General features: G+C 42.0%; 2 protein-coding genes and 2 non-coding genes across 6 annotated transcripts in view; 2 read left to right on the top strand and 2 right to left on the bottom strand.

Moving 5' to 3' along the window:
* Positions 1-5,059: 5,059 nt before the first annotated feature.
* gkup (glucuronokinase with putative uridyl pyrophosphorylase) overlaps positions 5,060-19,836 on the bottom strand; it is a 344,724-nt gene continuing 329,947 nt past the window's right edge. The window contains exons 23-26 of one of the 2 annotated variants that reach the window (XM_078929363.1): positions 12,909-13,605; positions 12,754-12,837; positions 12,603-12,668; positions 12,201-12,413 (exon numbers count right to left, since the gene is read on the bottom strand). In XM_078929363.1, the coding sequence (XP_078785489.1) occupies positions 12,352-12,413; positions 12,603-12,668; positions 12,754-12,837; positions 12,909-13,605 (909 nt within the window). In that variant the 3' untranslated portion in view covers positions 12,201-12,351. Of the gene's footprint in view, positions 5,791-12,200; positions 12,414-12,602; positions 12,669-12,753; positions 12,838-12,908; positions 13,606-19,836 lie in introns of those variants that run through there. The other variant, XM_023961243.2, reaches the window with a different exon arrangement.
* trnav-aac (transfer RNA valine (anticodon AAC)) lies at positions 6,637-6,709 on the top strand. Its single transcript has one exon. It is a non-coding gene; the product is annotated as a tRNA-Val (tRNA).
* LOC111948402 (uncharacterized) lies at positions 7,384-12,061 on the bottom strand. 2 transcript variants are annotated; one of them, XM_078929362.1, is made up of 6 exons: positions 11,833-12,061; positions 11,668-11,757; positions 10,429-11,560; positions 9,204-10,281; positions 9,048-9,111; positions 7,384-8,943 (listed from the first exon to the last, which is right to left on the bottom strand). In XM_078929362.1, the coding sequence occupies exons 1-6, from the start codon at positions 11,918-11,920 to the stop codon at positions 7,874-7,876; spliced, it is 3,522 nt and encodes a 1,173-aa protein (XP_078785488.1). In that variant the 5' UTR covers positions 11,921-12,061; the 3' UTR covers positions 7,384-7,873. The 2 variants fall into 2 exon arrangements, with proteins under 2 accessions (XP_078785488.1, XP_023817009.2); XM_023961241.2 differs by having other exon boundaries at positions 10,429-11,563.
* Positions 14,465-14,539, top strand: trnai-aau (transfer RNA isoleucine (anticodon AAU)). Its single transcript has one exon. It is a non-coding gene; the product is annotated as a tRNA-Ile (tRNA).

The raw sequence follows: 19,836 nt of genomic DNA on the forward strand, positions 1-19,836 counted from the left end.
ACTAAAGAAATTTTAATTACCGGTAGTCAGCTAGCTGATGACACAGTCAGGTTTCCTGTGCTCTGAACCTTATTCAGTCTTTCTCTGATGTCTCAGGTCTACGTCTCAATCTAAACAAATGTGAACTTCTTTCTGTTAAAGATTTTTCTTTAGAATCCATCTGCAACATTCCTGTAAAAGAAAATGTAACATATTTAGGTGTTATTATTTCCAAAAATAATTTAGGAAGATGCTCATTAAATTTCACTCCCCTCATTGATAAAGCCAAGAAACGTTTGAACCAATGGCTGAGTCTGAGAGGAAGAATTTGACTCTCCAAAGCAGAAGGGATTTCTAGACTAACTTACTCCGCTCTTTCTCTGCACCTGGACAATCAGACTCTTAAATCTATTGATCAAATGCTACTAAACTTCATCTAGAAAAACCGTATTCATTATTTAAAAAAATCTGTATTAATGAACTCCTATGAAAAAGGAGGCCTAAATTTTCTTGATTTTACTACTTTAAATAATACTTTTAAAATAAACTGGATTAAGTCATATTTAAAATATCCACTCTCCATTTGGAATATTTTCTCTCATCAAATGTTTACTAAAGTAGGTGGTCTCCATTTTCTTATGCTTTGTGATTATAATATCAACAAAAATCCTAGTGAAACTTTCTGCTTTTCACAGACAAACTCTTCTTTCATGGGCACTTATCTATAAACACAAGTTTTCCCCTCATAAGTTTTTTATTTGGAATAACAGATATATCCTTTACAAGAACAAATCTTTATTTTACAATAATTGGTTTGACAATAATATCCTACTGGTGGGTCAGCTCTTTAACCACGATGGTCAATTACTTAGAAATGAGGAATTTAACCTTAAATACAACCTTGCTGTTCCTCCTAAAGAGTATGCCATTGTTTTTGATGCTGTCACTAATGAAATCTGTGAACTCATTGGTCTTGTTGTTAGACCTTGGTCACAGGGACACGGTGATTGGCCAATGATTGGCAGCAAAGCACGCTGGGAAACGTGACGTACTGCTATTGTTGTTATGCTACAAGCTAAAGGTAAGTGCTTTAGGCGAAGCATCCAGCCTAATATGATATTTTTCAGATTTTCATCGAGAAAATAACAGATCGACCATTCTTGCTTTTATTTTTACCCCTATTGAATGCTCACAGAGACACGGAAGTAGCGGCAGGAAGCGGCTTTTGCAGCAAGATGACTGAGGGCGTACCAGATCAGGATGTGAATGAACGTGAATACGATGGATGCTTTTGTGCTTTTAGAAATAAATAAATCTGTTTTCTAAACATCCTCCGTGTCTTCAATGCAATGTAATGAGACACACACAGACAGAAATGTGAAGGTATCTGCTGTAAATCTATGACGTAAATTAATAACAGGATATGATCGGCTAGTCAGTTAGCATGTAGCCTAATAGCCTTCGAATGTAAAGCGACTGACTGCTAAAGTTAATGAAAGACAAGTCCTGAATATTATTATTCCTATTCGACCCTAAACTACCATATCAGCTGTCTGACAACAGACCAGCCAGTTGCCCAAATGCCGGCATACATCAAAGAGCTCTGTGGCGGCGCTAGTAGTAGCCTAGCAGGAGCTATCGTATGACAAAGCAGCCTAGTTATCATAAATCTTTTGATATTTTTCTTATATTCATTGAGACAGTAATAAAGTGATCATTTTTGTTTTTCATGTTCCTTTTTTGAACAAATATGGGTCACAGAGACACGGAAGTTACCGCTGAAAGCGGCTTAGTTTTGCCGGCGTACAGAGAGCATAGCCGCGTGAATGACTTATGACGTGAATAATTATTGCGTTCGAACGGATTAATTATTGCGTTCGAACGACATAATTATTGCGTTCGCACCAGTTAATCATTTCGAGGGAACGGAATAGTATTTTGAGGGAACGCAATAGTATCTTGTGGGAACGAATAGTATTTCGTGCGAACGAGATAATAATCTGTGGGAACAAGATATATTTTTATATTTTAATGTCAGGACACGGGCTCCGTAAGTTTAAACAAAAAGGCCATACATATTTATGAAAACTGTCTGTCTGAATATTTTCAATGCATAGCATCGGTAATCTTTTTGTAATACATGTACCATCCCCTGACATTGTTGTTTTTATGACTATTGTTCCTGTCAAACATATCTGTTCTATTTGTGTTGAATAAGAACGTTTAAAAAAAAACTTAAAAAAAAAAGACTCTGGGATGATCTCATGAACTCAAACATGGAAACATTGTTATCATGAGAAACTATTCAAAATAAATAAACCTGATCTTTTAACACTCCATGTACATTGTGCATCCATGCATTTTTACTGAGATAAGCGCAGGCAACCGCTCCATGTGGCTATCAGGCTAAAAACATTAGCTGGTAGCCCCTCCCATACGCGGCATGTTGCGTTCATGGAACACCAGTTCATAGAAATTTTGTGGAACTCCAACAACCACCCAGCCTAACTTAGACCACTACTAGATGTTCATGAGAAGATGAAAATTGCCGAACCGACCAGAAAATCACCAGAATTATGCACACTCGCCCAAAGCCATTTTTATCCGCAAATTTAGAACAAAAACTGCCCAATTTTGTGTAACACTGTGGATGTGTTGAGGTGCATACTCCCCCTAGTGTTGAGGAGTGTGGATTGCGCCGTCAGGTTTGGTGAAGCATCTTCAATCGATGTAGTCAGGGTGCTGCTGCTCATGTCTGAGTTAAGGAGTAGCCAATCACAAAAGTGTCTCCGCCTTGTCTGGTTTGATTGACAGATAGACTCAGTCTCCTGAAAAAGTTCTTCATAAAATAAATACTCCACATGATTAAAATGAATATTTTAAAATGCTGTTTTAAAATAATGAACAGGTTTTTAAAGCACAATTAAATATATTGAATAATATAATGGCTAATTTAAAATTTGTGTGCAGGTTTTTCACCATTTCATGATCTTTTTATATATTTATGAGAGATTTATTGGTATATTGTGTATTTGCATGAGGCCATATTTATTTATTTAATTAAATATTTATTTATTTAATTATGAACAGTATAGGGGCCTGTTTCAGAAAGGAGGTTCAACCAACTCTGAGGTTAAACTTGAACTCTGAGTTGGTCAATCGGGAGATTAACAACTCTGGGTTTTCTGTTTCAGAGAAGCTGATCGGAGTTAGGTCAATCAACTCTGAGTGGACTGATTCGGAGGTAAAAGTGCGCACCGCGACTATAAGAAGCCATTATCAATGGAGCGCAGATATTGCGAGTCACCATGGCAACCGTGGAAAAAAAGAGGTCTGCGTATTTTTCGCCAGCTGAACTTGACGTGCTGCTGCAGAGTTACAGTGAATATGAGCACATATTCCAGAAGAAAAGCAACACCGCTGCATCTGCAAAACAGAGACAGTTAGCGTGGGAAAACATAGCTGCTCAAGTTAATACGCAAGTTTGCATTTAAATCATTGTTATAAAATATTGACTGTAATAACTTTCTAAATAGCGTAAGGTGTGAAATAAAAAATGGCGATATTTAGGTGTACTTTTGAAGTGTTATTCCTGGTGTAATTGCATGAAATGCTGCATAATGTACAGAACCAATCTGGGGGGAAAATGCATTTAATGTTGATAATGTTTAGAGGACTTTTTTGTTAACCTTCCCCTTTTGCAAACGTTGGTCAGTTTAATATTAATACATGCAATTGTGTTTTTAAAAGTGAACTTTTGTCTACCCTTGTATTGATCAAGTGGTATAGGTTTATATGGGATTAAGAAAGTAAGCAGTGCTAGAAAATTGTGTTTCCAAAAAGTAATTGTTACATTAATCTAATTCAATGTCCCTGATTTCATTTTCATGTAGATGCAATCCTGCAGGAATTAAAAGAACATGGCAGCAGCTAAAAATGAAGTATAAAAACATAATTCAATCAGGTCAAATTTGAGCATGTCATGGATGTAGGGTTTGTTGACAATATTTGACATATGAAACATCTACATAGCAATACATATCTAATGTTGTTTTCATTGTATATATGTAATTGACTGCAACGAAAAACGGTAACGCTCAAACAAAAACGTATGGGGAAATGACAAAAAATCGAGTCTAGGTCTCAAAATCCTCGTACGACGTAAATGTAATTCTCTACGAATTAATGCAGCCTCCTCGTCTATTGGGTCCTCCAAAAAAGGACAAGCCATTCTTGTCACTTAGACCGTCTCTGTGTGACGGAAATTTGGGCAATGAAGGTTAAAGCGACAAATACCGCTTCGTCTTTAAAAAGGGGAGGGGACCGGCAGAAACCTTGAGTTTGGAGAATAAAACCTGCTCCCGACCAGGTTAGGTTCACAGCATAAGTAACCATGGACACCGACTCCGAGTATAAGTTACCTCTCTTTCAGAAATGGGTTTGACTTACTCTGCTTCCTCTGGTTTAACAAACGTCCCATTCTGAAACAGAAAACCCAGGTTTTCCCTGATTTCAGGGTTAACGCACTCAGAGTTTACACTTAACCTCCTTTCTGAAACAGGCCCTAGGACTCCATAGGAACTAAACTTGTACCAAACAATAGAAAATGTTGAAACCGTGTTTTGGTTGTTTTTCATGGGAAAGGTGAGAACAGGGTTCTGTCGGCCTCTAGTGGTTAGCTGTAGAAACTACATTTAGAAAATAAATTAAATATGACTGTGGTCTTGACTAAAGTAGTCAAGCATGTTTGCAGTAGTGCTATTTTTATCTGCATTTGGGAGAAAAAAACTTAACTTTAACCTTTAATCTATAACCTTTTTTTTACTGACTTCAAAAAAAGTTTTGGATACAATTAATGGACATTTTTTTAATCCAATCACAACAAAGTGGAATGGGATTCAAACTGTTCTCCAACGTCTTCCTCCTGGACTCCCATGTTTGGGATCCCGAGGTTCTGCCAGATGGGTGACGTACTATATAAACAGTAAACCCCAGAGAGAATAGCGAGGGCTGGGATTAACGACCACGAGGAGAATTGGTGCAACAGGTCATAGACTCAGGCAAAGAATTGAATCAAAACCATAATTACACAAATACTTTATTAGGTTTGTGGTCAGATTACATTTAACAGCTGAAATTTGAGTTTCATTGAAATTCCTTTGATCTTTACTATAATGGGACACATTTCTCTGCAGTCGGAGTCTCTGAGAACATTTAATGTGTTTCTGTAATCAGATTACATTTTGTTTCCTAGAAAAGTCTGTTGGTCCCTCCACCTCTGAGGAAGAACCTTGGATCTGTTACTGTTATCAAATTACATGATTTAGAGTTACTTTGCATCTTGAGGATCTTTTAATCCACTGCTAGAATCCTATTACCTTTTTAGTCATTTAGAATACCTCTGCCATCTCAGCCTACGTGAGGAGAAACCAAATATCCAATATTGTAACCAGATTACATTCTGAGAGTATTAGAGTTACCCTTCGGTTTGAGTCTCTGGGATGTGAAGCTTTTGATGTATCAATGTAATCAAATTTCAGTCTGACTGCAGAATACCTGAGTCTGTCAAAGTTGCTCTTCAACATGCAACTTGATGGGTAAAGTTGAAAACCTTTGGAATAAAACCCGGGTTTGGGTCTACTGCGACTTCCACCTGGCTGAGAATGATGGGGGGGGGGGTCACTGTGGGGTCCCGGTCATGGATGCTGTGGCAGAGTCGGTGGTGACCCCCATCAGGCTGGAGGACGGGCTGTAGGGCGAGATCAGACAGAAGACACAGCCGGCTTCCTGGAAGGCCTGACGCATCTCCATCTGCAGGAGAAGAAGAGGAGCTGGTCAGACACCGGGACGCACCTCTGCAGGGCGGGGATCTACTTCTACCAGATGGGGGGGGGCGCGAATCGGAAGGTAGGAACAAAAGCCAACTAGCCAGTTTTGTGGGGACCTCCTTTTATCAGTGTTTCTATGTTTTGGTTTTGATTATGTCTGTAATTTCTCCCTTAGGTGTGAATGTGAGTGCGATCGGTCGTCTGTGACGGCGGCGTCTCCAACCCTGTTCCTCATGAACTACGGCCCTGCTTGTTTTGGAGCTAACCCTGCTTCAGTACTGCCGGATTAGCTGCATTGAGTGAGCCAAGTTTCTGATTGATTGTACAGACCTGATCCAGGTGAGCAGTGATTACTGAAACAAGGTTGGCTGAAAAGCAAGCAGTGGCTGGGATAGGCTCCAGCATCCCTGTGACCCCAAAAAGGATTAAATTGGGTTTGCAAAAGGCTTGGGTGGAAGGTTGGTTTGAGGTATTGTCACTACATTTCCAATGAGCACTAAACCATGAAATTAGAGGAAATTCTATCCAGTAATTGGCTATGTCCTGACTTTAGCTCACTTGGGTAAAGTAGGGGTTTGCCTGGATGAAATTTTAACAAGTTATTATGTTGAGATGATTGAACTGTGGAAAACTAAGAAAACAAACTTTACGACTGTGTAGAAAATAACACCAAAAAGAGAACTGAAAGTTTCTGAAATGTGTCAGATTAAGAGGGACGAAAGACCCAAGTTTTAAAAGGGGCTCCAAAAAAACTTGGAACATGTTAAACAAATACGGAGTTGGGGAAAATTAATTGCATTGAGGTGAAACTAAAGTATACTAAATGTAGGTTTCTGTAGTGTAGTGGTTATCACATTCGCCTAACATGCGAAAGGTCCCCAGCTCAAAACTGGGCAGAAACATTACTCTTTAGTGCAAAACAATAAAAGACCTTGTAGTGACATGACAATTTACATAATGCTACCAGATTCCTTTGCTCAAAACGTGACTACTAAAAATCCTGTGACGACAAGCGGTCAGCTAACAATGACGCAAAACAAATGTACGTGAATAGTATTGTCCATCTATTCTAAGATGATAATACTCGTGATTATGCAACTAAATCATCATGTAAAGGCTAGAACACATGGGTCACATTCAAAAGAAAAGTCATTTGAACCTCATGATAAAATGGTAAACAGGTTAAATCAGCACAAATTTCACACAATGTTTCTCCCTGATTTTCTATAAACTATCCCTAAAGTTCCATGAGCAAATCTGGTAGCCATTAAGGTTTCTGTAGTGTAGTGGTTATCACGTTCGTCTTACACGCGGGGGCCAGCCGTATATACCTGTAACACGGAACAGCCAATCAAATTGCAGCTACTGCAGCATAGTCAGCCAATCAAACTGTGGCTTGTGTAGCGCTGTCCAAGCTGATGAAATCCTTTGGTCCCGAGTTCGAACCCCGGTTAGAGTGATGTCAGTCAGAAGTTGTGGTATAATAAATGTTTTTGTTAAACTGAATATGACATTTCATAATTATTGTTTTCTACTTCTGTCTCTCCTTGTTCCAAATAACAGTCATGATCTGTTGCTCATTTCAATTTCAACTATGTTTTATTAAGAAATCAACATGAAAATAAATAAAACACAGTATTTAACACAAAATGTACCAAAATGTTCAACCATGGATTTACAATTGAAGGGCAGAAGGGTTTAAACAGGCAAAACTTTAATACAAGTATTTTAAAGGTGTAAAATGAATTGAGGAAGTAGTAAATATGTTTGCTTTTTCTATCAAAACTAAACACTAATAATAAATATGTAAGAAAATTGTATTCACAAAATAGATTTCACAAACTAAATTACAAATATTTTCACATTGATAGATAACACCACGAGTTCTATCATAATCAGTGTGTTATCAGAAGAGAACTTAATACAGGCAAACATATAGACAGGTTTAGCAGAGATTTTGACGTTTTACACTTATTTCTCATCCAATATGACAAGCTGAGGTAAAATGAGACAAAAGTGGTCAAAACAGCAACATCTTTTGATAACAAATAGAACAGACATAAAAGCTATCTCTTTCCCTCTTCTGCTTGCCGGCCAGCAGCCCACCTCATCTTTTCAGCCTCATAAAAAGGAGACTGAGAGAACTCCTCCCAGGTCATTTCTTGAGTCATCCCATTTGCCCGGTGGAGGGACAAGACTCTGGCAGGACAGTAAACATACTTCCCCACAACACCAGGGAACCCGGTGTGTATGTGTGGACTCTCTGGACCTTGTTTCAGTGGTTTGTGGCAGAACCTGCACAGACGCCCACTGGGATGCTGCTCCCTTGCCTTTCTTTTCTGTCGGTCCTCCAAAACCTTTCTGCATTGTGCAGACCTCTGCTTTGCAGCCTTTAACTCTCTCTCAAAAAATGGCGTGGCAGCAAAGTCTGCAAATGGCATCCTGGGGTTTGTAAGGCCTTCTGCTGCATAGATCTGGAGTACTTTTTTGGAGCAGTAGAAGTATCTCACATCCCCAGACTGATAAAAGAAATGAACAGAAGATCCATCACCAAGGTAACGAGACTTTGGCTGCCCACAAGCAAGACAGTTCCTTGTCATTTTTTTTTCAGGTTTCTGCTGTTGTTGCTGCAGACCTACAATCTCCTTCACCATTTTTTCAACGTCAGTCTTCGTTAAAGGAGCTTCATCTGGTTTAGAGCTGGGGGGGTTCACTGGAGCAGGAGGGAGAGTCACAACTGGCACAGTGACAGTTTCACTGCCTTCAGTGAGTTTATGCCACAGCTGCTGGGTTTCCAAAAGTTTTTCGGGACTAGTGTTCATAGACGAACTTCTGTTAATCATCTTCGCCATGTGCTTCACGTAGCGGGAGATGTGCTGTTTAGTGGTGGGGTGGAGGAGGCTGTTGGGATTCCTGGAGGCAGTTTGAACAAGGGCGGCATACTCTGCGTCTACCTTGCTCAGAAAGTCCTTTTGTCCATGGTGCTTTGCCAGAAGGACATCAATGGCATCTCTCATTGGATTTGTCCAACGAGAATGGTCCAGGACAAAAAGCAGACCCCCTGCTTTGATAGGACCAGTGCGAGCTGCGCGTGGAGAGGCAGCAAAAGGCAGTGGTGGTGGTGTCGTTGAGACATCTGATGGAGAGGAAAAAAGAGAAAAGTTAACCCTTCTCACTTCTCTTTCCTTGAATGCAATGCACAAATAAATTAAAAAAGGCTGAAAATTTGAACTAAATTACCTTTCACTTCAGGGGCTTGGGTCATTGCTAGTGAGTCATCAGCAACCACACCTAAGACATTATCCTGAAACATTGGACCATTCAGTTAGTTTAAACTTGTTATGTAGCTGCAGTTTTATTGTAATAGAGTGAGGATGTTTGTTACAACAAACTTACATGAGCAGAGTGTTCTTCTCCATGTTCTTCAGGCAGGTCGATGACTGTTTCATTGGAAGGAGGTGGTTCTGGAGACAAACGCTCTTCTTCCTCAACAACCGGGTCTCTCTGAGACTTGTGTTTGTCCCAGTGAAGAGGAACCGGACGGCAGCCAGGCTCCACATACTGCAGTCCAAACCTTTCCCCAGTGTCGGCCTGTGACAAGACTAAGGCAGGGTACTTAGCTTGTCCTGTCACTTCCTTTGACAGTTTGTTCAGCTGTACAATCAGAGCTGGATTAAAAACTGAAGGAAGCTTCAGACCAGGTTGCTTCAGGCTCACAAGGCGCTGGAAGTTCCACCGAGCTACTCCAGTCATGCCTTGGGCCTGGAAAAGTTCTGTCGAGACCTGATTTCCTGTCACCCATTTGGACTGGTGGAAATGAAATCCCTCCTGCTGGGATGTTCCTCGCACCGGGATCCAGATCGGTACCGCTGCCGCTTCCCCCTTGATGTGGTTCAGCTGTAACGTGCCACCGTGTCTGTAGAGGATCCCGTCTCCCACCTCCGGGTCGCTCAGACAGCCCCTGAGGATGTGAACGCGCTGAATCCTCCACACTTTCAGCATTGTTGCCTTAAACAGTGGTATGCCATCTGGATCCGATTCCAAAAAGAACCTCTTCAGAACACTCTCCACCCGCACCAGCAGCTCTCTGGGTTCTGGGATCTTGGTGCGGCAGTGCTCCCTGATGTGCTGCTTTGTGGGGTTAGCTGGCTGGATCCCACAGAAGGTGTAGGCCTCCTTCAGCCTCTGAAGATCGGTTTGGTCCACCACACAAAAAGCTGCCGAAAGGAACTTGCAGAAGGAGCTGTGAAGTGGATGATGCTCTGAGATGCACTCCCTGGTGAACCGCCGCATGCAGTGAAACAAGTCCAGCTTGATGCTTATTTCTCTGTTGTATTTGGTACGGGATGCACATCTATTGGTGAAGTCTCCAGATGTTGCTTCACCCACTATAGCCTCTGTGGTCTTCCAGGAATCCCAGAGAAGATGCTCCTGAGGCTGGGAGTTTGGGATCCTGAATGGAGAGCAGCAATCCCTGTCCATGCACACAGGTAAAGCACCTTTTAATTGTTTATTGTGCAAATAAAGGGATTGTTTTTAAAACAATATTTACTTATGTTTTTCACGTTTTTACTGTTGAAACCATTAAATTAGAAGTAAAATGAACAAAGTTTTGTCTCACCTGTCAACCCACTGGTACTTTGCTTTTGGCAGCGCTGCAGAAATGTAACGCCGGGACAGCCCGTCGTACATTGGCTCCAGAGACTTGTCGCTTTCTGACTGCAGCATCACCCAGGACAAAATCATCCAGTTTTCATTCATAACTGCATAAGATGACATTGTGCCTGATGCCAGGACAACCTTCCGTGCCACCTTTCGGGTGTGGTCAGCCCTCAAGACCTCACCAAAAGTGCCTTGAAGGAGCAGATTGAGCGTGCCCTCCTCCCTATGGTACTCCTGAATGAGGCAGTCCACCAGGTAGTGTGAAGTCACTGTTACCCCACACCAGCCATCTATGTCTGTATACCCACCAAAAGGATCTGGTGTGGATGTTTTCCTCATTGCCCCCGTGATTGTCTGCTGGCCATATAGTCCGCTCTCTCCATCCAGAACATTCTTCACTGTCCCCAGATAAGCCACGTGTGCACGCTCGTATCTTAGGTGAAGAGCTTCATTTAGCTGATTGGCCATATCACCTGGAGACTTTGCTGTACGCCGCAGCTCATCCATCACAGTCTTGCATACTGCCTTTTTGTGGGTCAGGAAGGCTGGAAAAATCTCCTGAAAACGACGAGGCAGCATGTCCATCCATGAAGGTTTGTCTGCAAACCAGTGCTTCTTGCAGACTTTACAGGTCAGCCGAGAAGCAAGTATGTAGTACTGACCACTTGTGCCAATTATGACACGGGGCCGACCTGTTCCAGAGGAGACCACGAGGGGTTTTGGGCAGCCATGCAGACACGGGAGGGGGTAGTTGTTACGCACTCTTTCCATTATTGCATGGTCTGGTTTCCAGATAAAAAAAGGATGGAGGTGAAAGTACTTTGGGGATGGTAGCTCATAAATTGAGTCAATGAGTTCCGGCTGAGGTGGGTTACGCCACAAGGAGATCATATTCATGGCATGTCTTACAGGTGGAGACCCAGGCCACAGTCCTAAGGCTTCCATCTCTGTTTTCATCCAGATCCTCTGCTGGGGAGAGCAGTTCCAGCTGCTAACATCCTGGTCATAAGATGGAAGTGGTGAAGCAGCAGGCGTTGGCTGAAAGTGAGCAGGAGAAGGAGCTGCAGACTGAGCTGAGGGTCTTCCAACGACTGCTGCAAAAATAAAAAAATACCTTGAGTTGTTGTTGAATAAAATATTATCTCAAAGTCCAAATGAATACAGTACTTTGCATTTTTGTCAAAGTTAATGCACTGACTGTAGGTTTTATCCTGGACACGTTGAGGCAGTTCCAAAGCGAGCAACTCTGGTGGTACTGGCAGAGGAGTCTTCACTGGAGCTGAAGTAACTGGTGAAAAAGACAGTCAGAAACAGACAGGAAGCTGCAGCAGAGTAAAGCTGACAAATGATCCTCAACACTCACCTGCATGTGTGGCAGCAGGACAGCTGGACCTCTCAGGCTGGTCTGGATTCAGATCAACAGAAATATCCATCAGTAATGGCCAAATCATTGACAGTTCTTTGGTAGTAACTGTGCAAAACACTCAAAACCATGCAAGAAAACATGCTCAATAGAACAGGTGTGGTATGAAAATCAATAAATTAACTATTAGTTTCATCTTTTTATCTTTTGATTGACCAGGAAAGGTTCCATTATGATGTAATAATCCATGTGTAACCACTTTACTCTGACGTGTTAAGACATGTACTTTTGTTGTAATTCTGCTTTTTAAGACTGGTTTCCTTCAATCATTTTCATACCAAACCTATAACCAAACCCATGCAAATAACATAAGTCTGTACTTACCCTCGACGACGAACAATGAATACCTTCAGCATCATAAAAGCAGTCAAACAAAACACCTGCATTAGAACAGGCCTGAACGTGGCCAACCAGCAAACAGAGGAAAGGAAAAGGTGATCCTGGTTTACGACAGAACCATCAGGTACCAGCGGCGGCGGTGGCAGTGGCAGCAGCAGCATCTAGACCTTTACTCAGTGAACCTGAAAGAAAATAAACCAATGAATATTCTTCTTTTTGAACAGACACATTTAAAAGTGCTGAGTGTAAAGAAAGGACTGATCTAAGACTAACATGTAGTCTAATATCAGTTTTTCAACTACCAGTACTACTACTCCACATACAGAAACATAACACGTGATGCATGATGTGTGCACGTTGGTGCTGCTCACTTGGTTGGGTTGGGATTGTTTCTAAACATGTTGGGCCTGTCATCTTCTTCACTAAATGTCTCTGCTCTTTAGTAAAAAAAATAAGAAAACAGGTTTGAATTAGAAGTAGTAATTAACACTCAGTGTGTACTTGTGTGTGATTTAGTTTTACCTTGTAAAGGGAGGAGTTTGGATGGAGAGACAGAAAGCATCATTCTCTCCAACTCTTCATCATCTTCCATCTCTAACGAAGATACTGAAAAGATGGGAAACATCATTTCTACCATCTTTCCTAACATCAGCATTAACGTCTAGTCTGCCACAGACCTGGAGGACTAGAAGAAGGTTTAGTAAGAGCAGGTTCTGAAGAGCTCTGAGTCTGAGCCTCTTTCTTCTTCAGGTACTGCTGGAGCAGGAACATTTTGCTGCCTGAAACACACTGTTTCCTGAGGATAAATGATGCATATCCATCTTCTCTTTTCTCCCAGACATCCTTCCAGGTCTTCTTAGAATGCACACCAAATCCAACCAGCTGGTTGTCCTCACTACTTGAAGGTGGCTCCACTGATCTTTCAGCTAAACAGTTTCTCAGATCTCTGATTTCGTGAAAGTGTCGGGTATAATCCAGAAATGAAAAGAGACTCTCCTTCTTTGGTCCCTCGGCATTAAAGAGTCCAGCTCTCTCCTCTTCCTCAACCTTGTTAATTAAATAAATGGTGTAGCCAATATCATTTTCTAGCAGCCACCGAAAGGACTTCCCCTTGTATTTGCCAAATTGAAGAACATACTCCCCCAACACCTCCTGCCTGTCAGATGTATCTCCACCCCTAATGAAGACTTTTGACAGGGCGTTTTCCTTCACTTTTTCCTCTCTCTGGGGAGCAGACTTGTCCTGGAGCTCAGGATTTTTTTTGATCCTCTTGGCTTCATCTGAAGGGTCCTGCCTGAGAAACCCAGTTGGGCCTCGTCTGAAGCTCACGCAGATTTTTCCAGGAAAAATTAATTTCCTCTTCATTCTGGAGATCTATAACCAAAGATACATTTATTGTCGTTAGTGGGTGAAGTAGCCCAGGTCTACTGTAACTCAAAAATAGTTAAAAAAAAACAACAACATACAAATATATATATATATATATATATATATATATATATATATATATATATATATATATATATATATATATATATATATATATATATATATATATATGTGTGTGTGTGTGTGTGTGTAAATGCACATATAGATATTATTAAAGTTATCTACCTTTGGTAAAATTCAAAAGCTTTTGAAAACACACACAAACTATCATGACTAAGTTTGAAGAGGTTTTTCATCTCTTACGAGTAGCCGTATCCTCACCGCTGGAGTTTCAGACCTTTCATGCTCAACAAAAAATAACGGGAAGAGAAATGTCTTCAAACTAGGAACAGTTTTTTTTTTAACTTTTTACTTACATCAGACTTTAACTTGACTTTAACTTGTTGTGCTCTTGTGTTTTAACAGCGATCGGATCAAATCTGGCCGCAGGATTATTGTTGTTTTGTCTTCCTAAAGGCTCTTCCTGTGAAAACCTTACTACTAAGACGATGTGGAAACAGCGCCCCCAAAATCTCGCTAGTGGTGAAAAAGTATATTACATCCGTAGTGTTAAGAACTACCATAGAGAATGAATGAGAAAAGTTAAGAGAGTTAAGCTTAACCATTTTCGGCTCCCGCACGAAAGGACCCCAGCTCGAACCTGGGCAGAGACAGGACTTTCCCTTCTTAAATTGAAGACGTCAGAAGATTCGACTTTTTTCTAACACCGCTCCTGTTCTAAAAAAAAAAGTTCCTGATCATGTCTAACAAAACCGTTGTACCAACAAGCAGTAAGTCTTTCAGAGGCCAGTTAGCTCAGCTGGTTTAGAGCGTGGTGCTAATAACGCCAAGGTCGTGGGTTCAATCCCCATACTGGCCAAAGACTGTTTCTTATGACAGCTGTGAAATGCCACAGTTGAGTTCCAAGTCTGTCTTCATGCTGTCTACAGAATTCAGTGCTTGATTAAAGACATTCACAATGGTTCAAGAGATTAAAAAACTAAGCCTGTTGTGTCTTTTGACAACAAACAAAAGAAGAAATTTCCAAGTGGATCAAATCATTATAGGACTTCCTTTGTCAAGTGTTTCTACTTTTTTGTGTAATTTTCCCACACTTGAAGAGGGCTGAGTGTCCAACGTTGAAGATCGATTTACTCAGACTGCCACTTGAGATCAATTTCCAAACTTTAATTAATTTCCATTTGATCTGGCAGCAATCAATAGGTAAAAACCTTAAACACACACAATAACAGTAATAAATATTTACAAATTCAACATACACATTAAGAACAAACATTTATGTAGTTTATAGTGCCTCAGTTAATTAGCAACATTACTCATTTACTTTAATAACATTCTTATTTAAGTTAATGTATTAATTCCAAATTTATTCAAGAATTACTTTAAAATCTCATTATTTAGCAAAAATTCACATTCATAAAGAACTTCCCAGTGTAAATTTACAAAAGTTACAAAGCACACCGACGAAATAAACATCTAATCCTTAATGCTGAAAATTCCCACTGGTACCTGAAGTACACACAAACATTTGCGAAGCGCACACTCCGGTCCCACAACACACCAAACAAACAAGGAAACAAATGATCGCGCAATTTTAGCGGCCAGATAAAGTCTCTTCTTACCGGCTGCCTCTTCAACAAATTAATATGGACCACTCAATTGCACACAGGTACGAAACAAGCTTTATGCATGGACTGACAAGGCTTGTGTCTCGCCGGTGCTTTTTCCTGAATGAAGTGCATGCGTCGCCATTAAATAAATGACGCGGCCCGCTCAGCTGTTCAATCCATATCACGTGACCAGTCAGATGCTTTGCGCAACACCTCCCACTCGAGCTTTATGCGCATGCGCCATAAAGGTCGCATAAGTCAAAGTTCATGTCAGAGAGTCTGTTCTTCGGCTGGAAGAAGGACCACAAGGCGGCGAACATCCCGATGAAGCACCACACCATTAAATGTTTTGCTCTCCCTTAGAGACTGAATGCTTGGGATAGCAGACTTTTGTGTTGAATGTGGCACGCTGTGTCCTGGAACGACGATAACATCAACGTCCCTCACGATGCCCTTGTGATCTGGGACTGCAGCCACGACTCTTCCAAGACGAAACTGACCTCGCAGAGTGTTTTGATCACACAACCACACGACATCTCCAACAGCAACATTCCGCTGTAGCGTGTGCCACTTGCTTCTGATGAACAGATTCGGTCCAGCAAGTTGAGACCATGCTCTCCAGAAGTTGTTTAACTTGCATCTCGATTTCCTGTAGACGCTTGAAAGAATAATTTTCAAAACTGAAGGTCTTGACATCTCCACTGTGATACGCTCGCCCCATAAGCAGTGTATTAGGTGACACATAGTGGATGCAATCCTCTTGACTTTGAACCCTAGCGTCGATTGGTCGCTCGTTTGCTAAATTAGCAGCAAGTTGTAGTACAGTCAGAAATTCGCTGAAGGTTAGATTGAGTGATTTATTTAGACTTTGAAGAGCTCTCTTTACGATTCGAACTGCAGCCTCAGCAGCTCCATTTCGATTTGGGGAATCAGCAGGAAGCACTTTCCAAGTCCAGTTTGTCCCATTCCTGATGGCATATTCCTCCAGTTCAGTTTTGTTTTGGGCCTGCAGGAACTTGTATAAATCTTCAAGTATGGGTTTTGCCCCAATAAAGTTGGTCCCAGGATCTGACCAAACCTTCTGGGGGTGTCCTCTCAGAGCGGTGAACCGTTGATAAGCCATAAGAAAGCTCTCTGTAGACATACTGTTAACAAGTTCAACATGCAATGCTCTGCTTGCCATACAGCTGAATACAACTCCCCAGACTTTCATGGTCACTCTTCTCTTCACATCATCTTTCACCAAGTAAGGACCGAACATATCCACCGCAATGAACTGGAAGGGCGCAGAAGGCTTCGTTCTTTCGACTGGCAAGTCACCCATTACTTGTTGACACACCTTTGCTTTTACCTTGCGACAAGTAATACACTGGTTAACAGTCTTTTGTGTGAGTCTTCTCCCCTGTATAACCCAAGCTTTCTTCCTCATCCTTAGCAATGTTCCAGCAACACCTTCATGACCTTCATCATGACTTTTTTCTTGCCAACAAAACTCCAAGCCAGCAGTTGGGAGGGATTAGTGGTACCCCAATTTCACTGTTCTTGAAGTGCTGAATTCTGCCTCCACACAACAACAGTCCGCTTGCTTCATCCTTGTACACAACAAGTCTCTCAATTGCAGTATTTGGAAAGACAAAGCCTCTTTGAGCTTCTGCACAGAGATCTCGAAATGCGTCTTCTCGTTTGTGTAGTGTGGGAACCCCAGAGGACTTGAATGCATCCCACTTTGGTCTTTCAACATCTTTGACTTGAATGGCTTTAAAGAACCTTTTAGCAGCTCTCCAAATGATGGCGATGGTTCGAAGCAACTTCTGCAGGTTACTGAAACGCTTGATATAAACCAGCTGATTGATAACAGTACCAGCAGGAGGTCTGTGCATCTCTTGGTCCTCAGTGGACTGGGATTTTGCACTGGCTCTAGTTGTTACCGCTACAAATACTTTCTTTTGAAGCTTCATGATGTTTTCTCGTGCGGTATCAGCAAGTTCTCTCGCAGACTTGACTGGCCAACTGCTTTCTGGCAGATAAAGAAACTTGGGGCCACTTTGCCACTCAGAGCCTTGACTTAATTCATCTGGCCTGGCTCCTCTTGAGATTATATCAGCAATGTTTACTGATCCAGGGATCCACAACCAGTCCTGAATATTTGTACTGCTTTGGATTTCTCCAATTCTTTTGGCAAAAAATGTCTGGTATCCATAGCTCTCTCGCTGAACAGCACCTAGTACGGTTTGGCTATCTATCAGATGGAACCACTTCTGCACTTGAATTGTGCAATTCTTCTCAAAATACTTTTTGAGCCTTGCAGCATAGACTGCACCACAGACTTCAGCCATCACAGCATCCCCCTTATGGTCCAATGGTGTTAATTTAGCTTTTGACTCAACCATCCGAATGACTGTATCCTGCTGACAACTCCACCTCAGGTACAGCACTGCTCCATAGGAGTGCTCACTACTATCAGAGAACGTGATGCCATAAGGTGGATTTGTTGCGTTTGGTGGTGTCAGTGCTCTGGGAAACCTTAATTTGTTGACCTTAGCATTGTCTTCTAGCAGGCATATGGCATCTTCCCTCAGATTGTCAGACAATGCAGTGTCCCACGTACTCTCCACTCGACTGCATTTGCCTTTTACTTCCTGAAATGCTCTCCTGACGAGGATTGCACCTTTTTGCTTAACAGGTGTAACAAAGCCCAGAGGATCATCGAGTCCGGAGACTTGATTTAAAAGTTCTCTTCGAGTGAGTGGGTTTGGTGCCTGTTGCCTCACTTCCTCTTTTGATAGATCTTTTCCCAACCTCATCTTTTTCCGTCTTTTCGAAAAGTTTACAGACACCATGAGGTGGAATTCATCAGGGACTGGGGTATATCCCATGCTGAGTGCCTTATTGTCCTCCTCTGACAGTTGGTTTGGGAGTACAAGGACTGTGGAATCCACTTCTTTCCTATAGTCTTCGGGATGCTCCCTCCCACTTTGACCTGAGCAGATCCAAGGTTTGAGTTTGAACCCACCTGCTCTCAGAATCTTCTCCACATTAGTCATTATTTGTTGAAGCTGAGCCCAGTCGTTATGCGAGGTGAGTATGTCATCAACGTATGTGTCCTCTTCAAGCACTCTACGTTCAGCCTTGAGATGAGAAAACTCTGGTAGACTCGCTGTCTCCCTCATAGCGACTTGAGCGATACAGCCGGCAGGTTTATCACCAATATTTACTCTTGTGATGGCGTATTGGCTGATTTCATCTTCCTCTGTGTCTCTCCACAAAAAGCGATGCAGGTGCATTTCTTTGTCTTCAAGCCATACAGAGTTATACATTTTCTTTATGTCCCCGAGCGCAGCATAGACTCCTTCCCGGAACCGTATGAGGACAGCTCGAATGTTATTCAGGACGTCAGGACCTTTAAGAAGGATGTTGTTTAAACTCTGGCCTTTAAACACCTGGCTGCTGTTCCAGACGAGACGCACAGGGGTTGTGACTGAATGGGGATTAGGAGCGACTAGATGGCTGATGTACCATACAGGTCCATTCCAACTACTCAAAATTTCTTCTGACAATTCAACAGCAGCTTTCCTATTGACCATTTCATGAACTTGGTTCTTATAGGCTTCTTTCCACTTCGGTTCTTTAGCAAGTTGCCGCTCTGTCCTCAAGAAGGTCGCTTCCACTGCCTGCTTATTGTTTGGCAAAACCGCAGGGTCAGATGTCCATGGATATTTTGCATGCCAGTAAGGTTCGTTGCAGTGATGATCTCCAGTGACGTATATGAGACCACTTTTGATTTGTTCAAGCTCTCTCTCTTCAGAAAGACTCATTTCTTTGCCCCCCGGTTGACACTTCCCACACCAACAGCCTCCACATTTTGGATCACACGCGGCGCCAATGCTATCCCATTTCCACCACTTCAGGAAATCACAGCTGGTACTTGTGGTGGTTGCCAGCGTGGCTTCGGCATCCAAACTTTTGTGAATGACTTCTTTGTATTTTCTAGCAGCTGATCGCATAGAGCGGGCAAAATGAGTTTTTGACAGGTGAGTGGTTACATCAACTCTTTCAGAGAGATCTGGATGAGAGCCTGCCACAGTTTTCCCCAGGGGACCATCCCATAGCACAAGATCTCCAACTGAGCGGATCTTTTGAGGCACAAGCCTGCCCTCCTTGTGACTGATGAGAAGCTTTATTTTGGTGGGTCTTCTCAGTTCCTTAAGGGGGATATCTGGGAAGATTTTCTGCAGTTTACTGGGCGAGACATGGTGGTGAATCTCAGCAATACTGTCCAGACCATAACAGATCAGCTGATGAGATCTCAACGTACCTTTTGGGGTGCCAACCCGAATCTTCAAGAGGTAACGCTTTGTCTCTACAGACACCTGCATGCCACCGACTCCATGGACGAATAGTGTGACAACCTCGCTTTGCAAGTTTAGCTCATCAGCTGCCTCATGGGTTATATAGTTGGTATCTGACGCCAGATCTATTAGCGTTCCTAGCCGCTGTCCCGCATTTGCAGTGACCTCAAGGATCATCATGATGACAGGAAACTCCT

This window comes from Oryzias latipes, chromosome 13 (genome assembly GCF_053564925.1).
Source record: "Oryzias latipes strain Hd-rR chromosome 13, Olatipes_Hd-rR_3.1".
NCBI classification, from domain to species: domain Eukaryota; kingdom Metazoa; phylum Chordata; class Actinopteri; order Beloniformes; family Adrianichthyidae; genus Oryzias; species Oryzias latipes.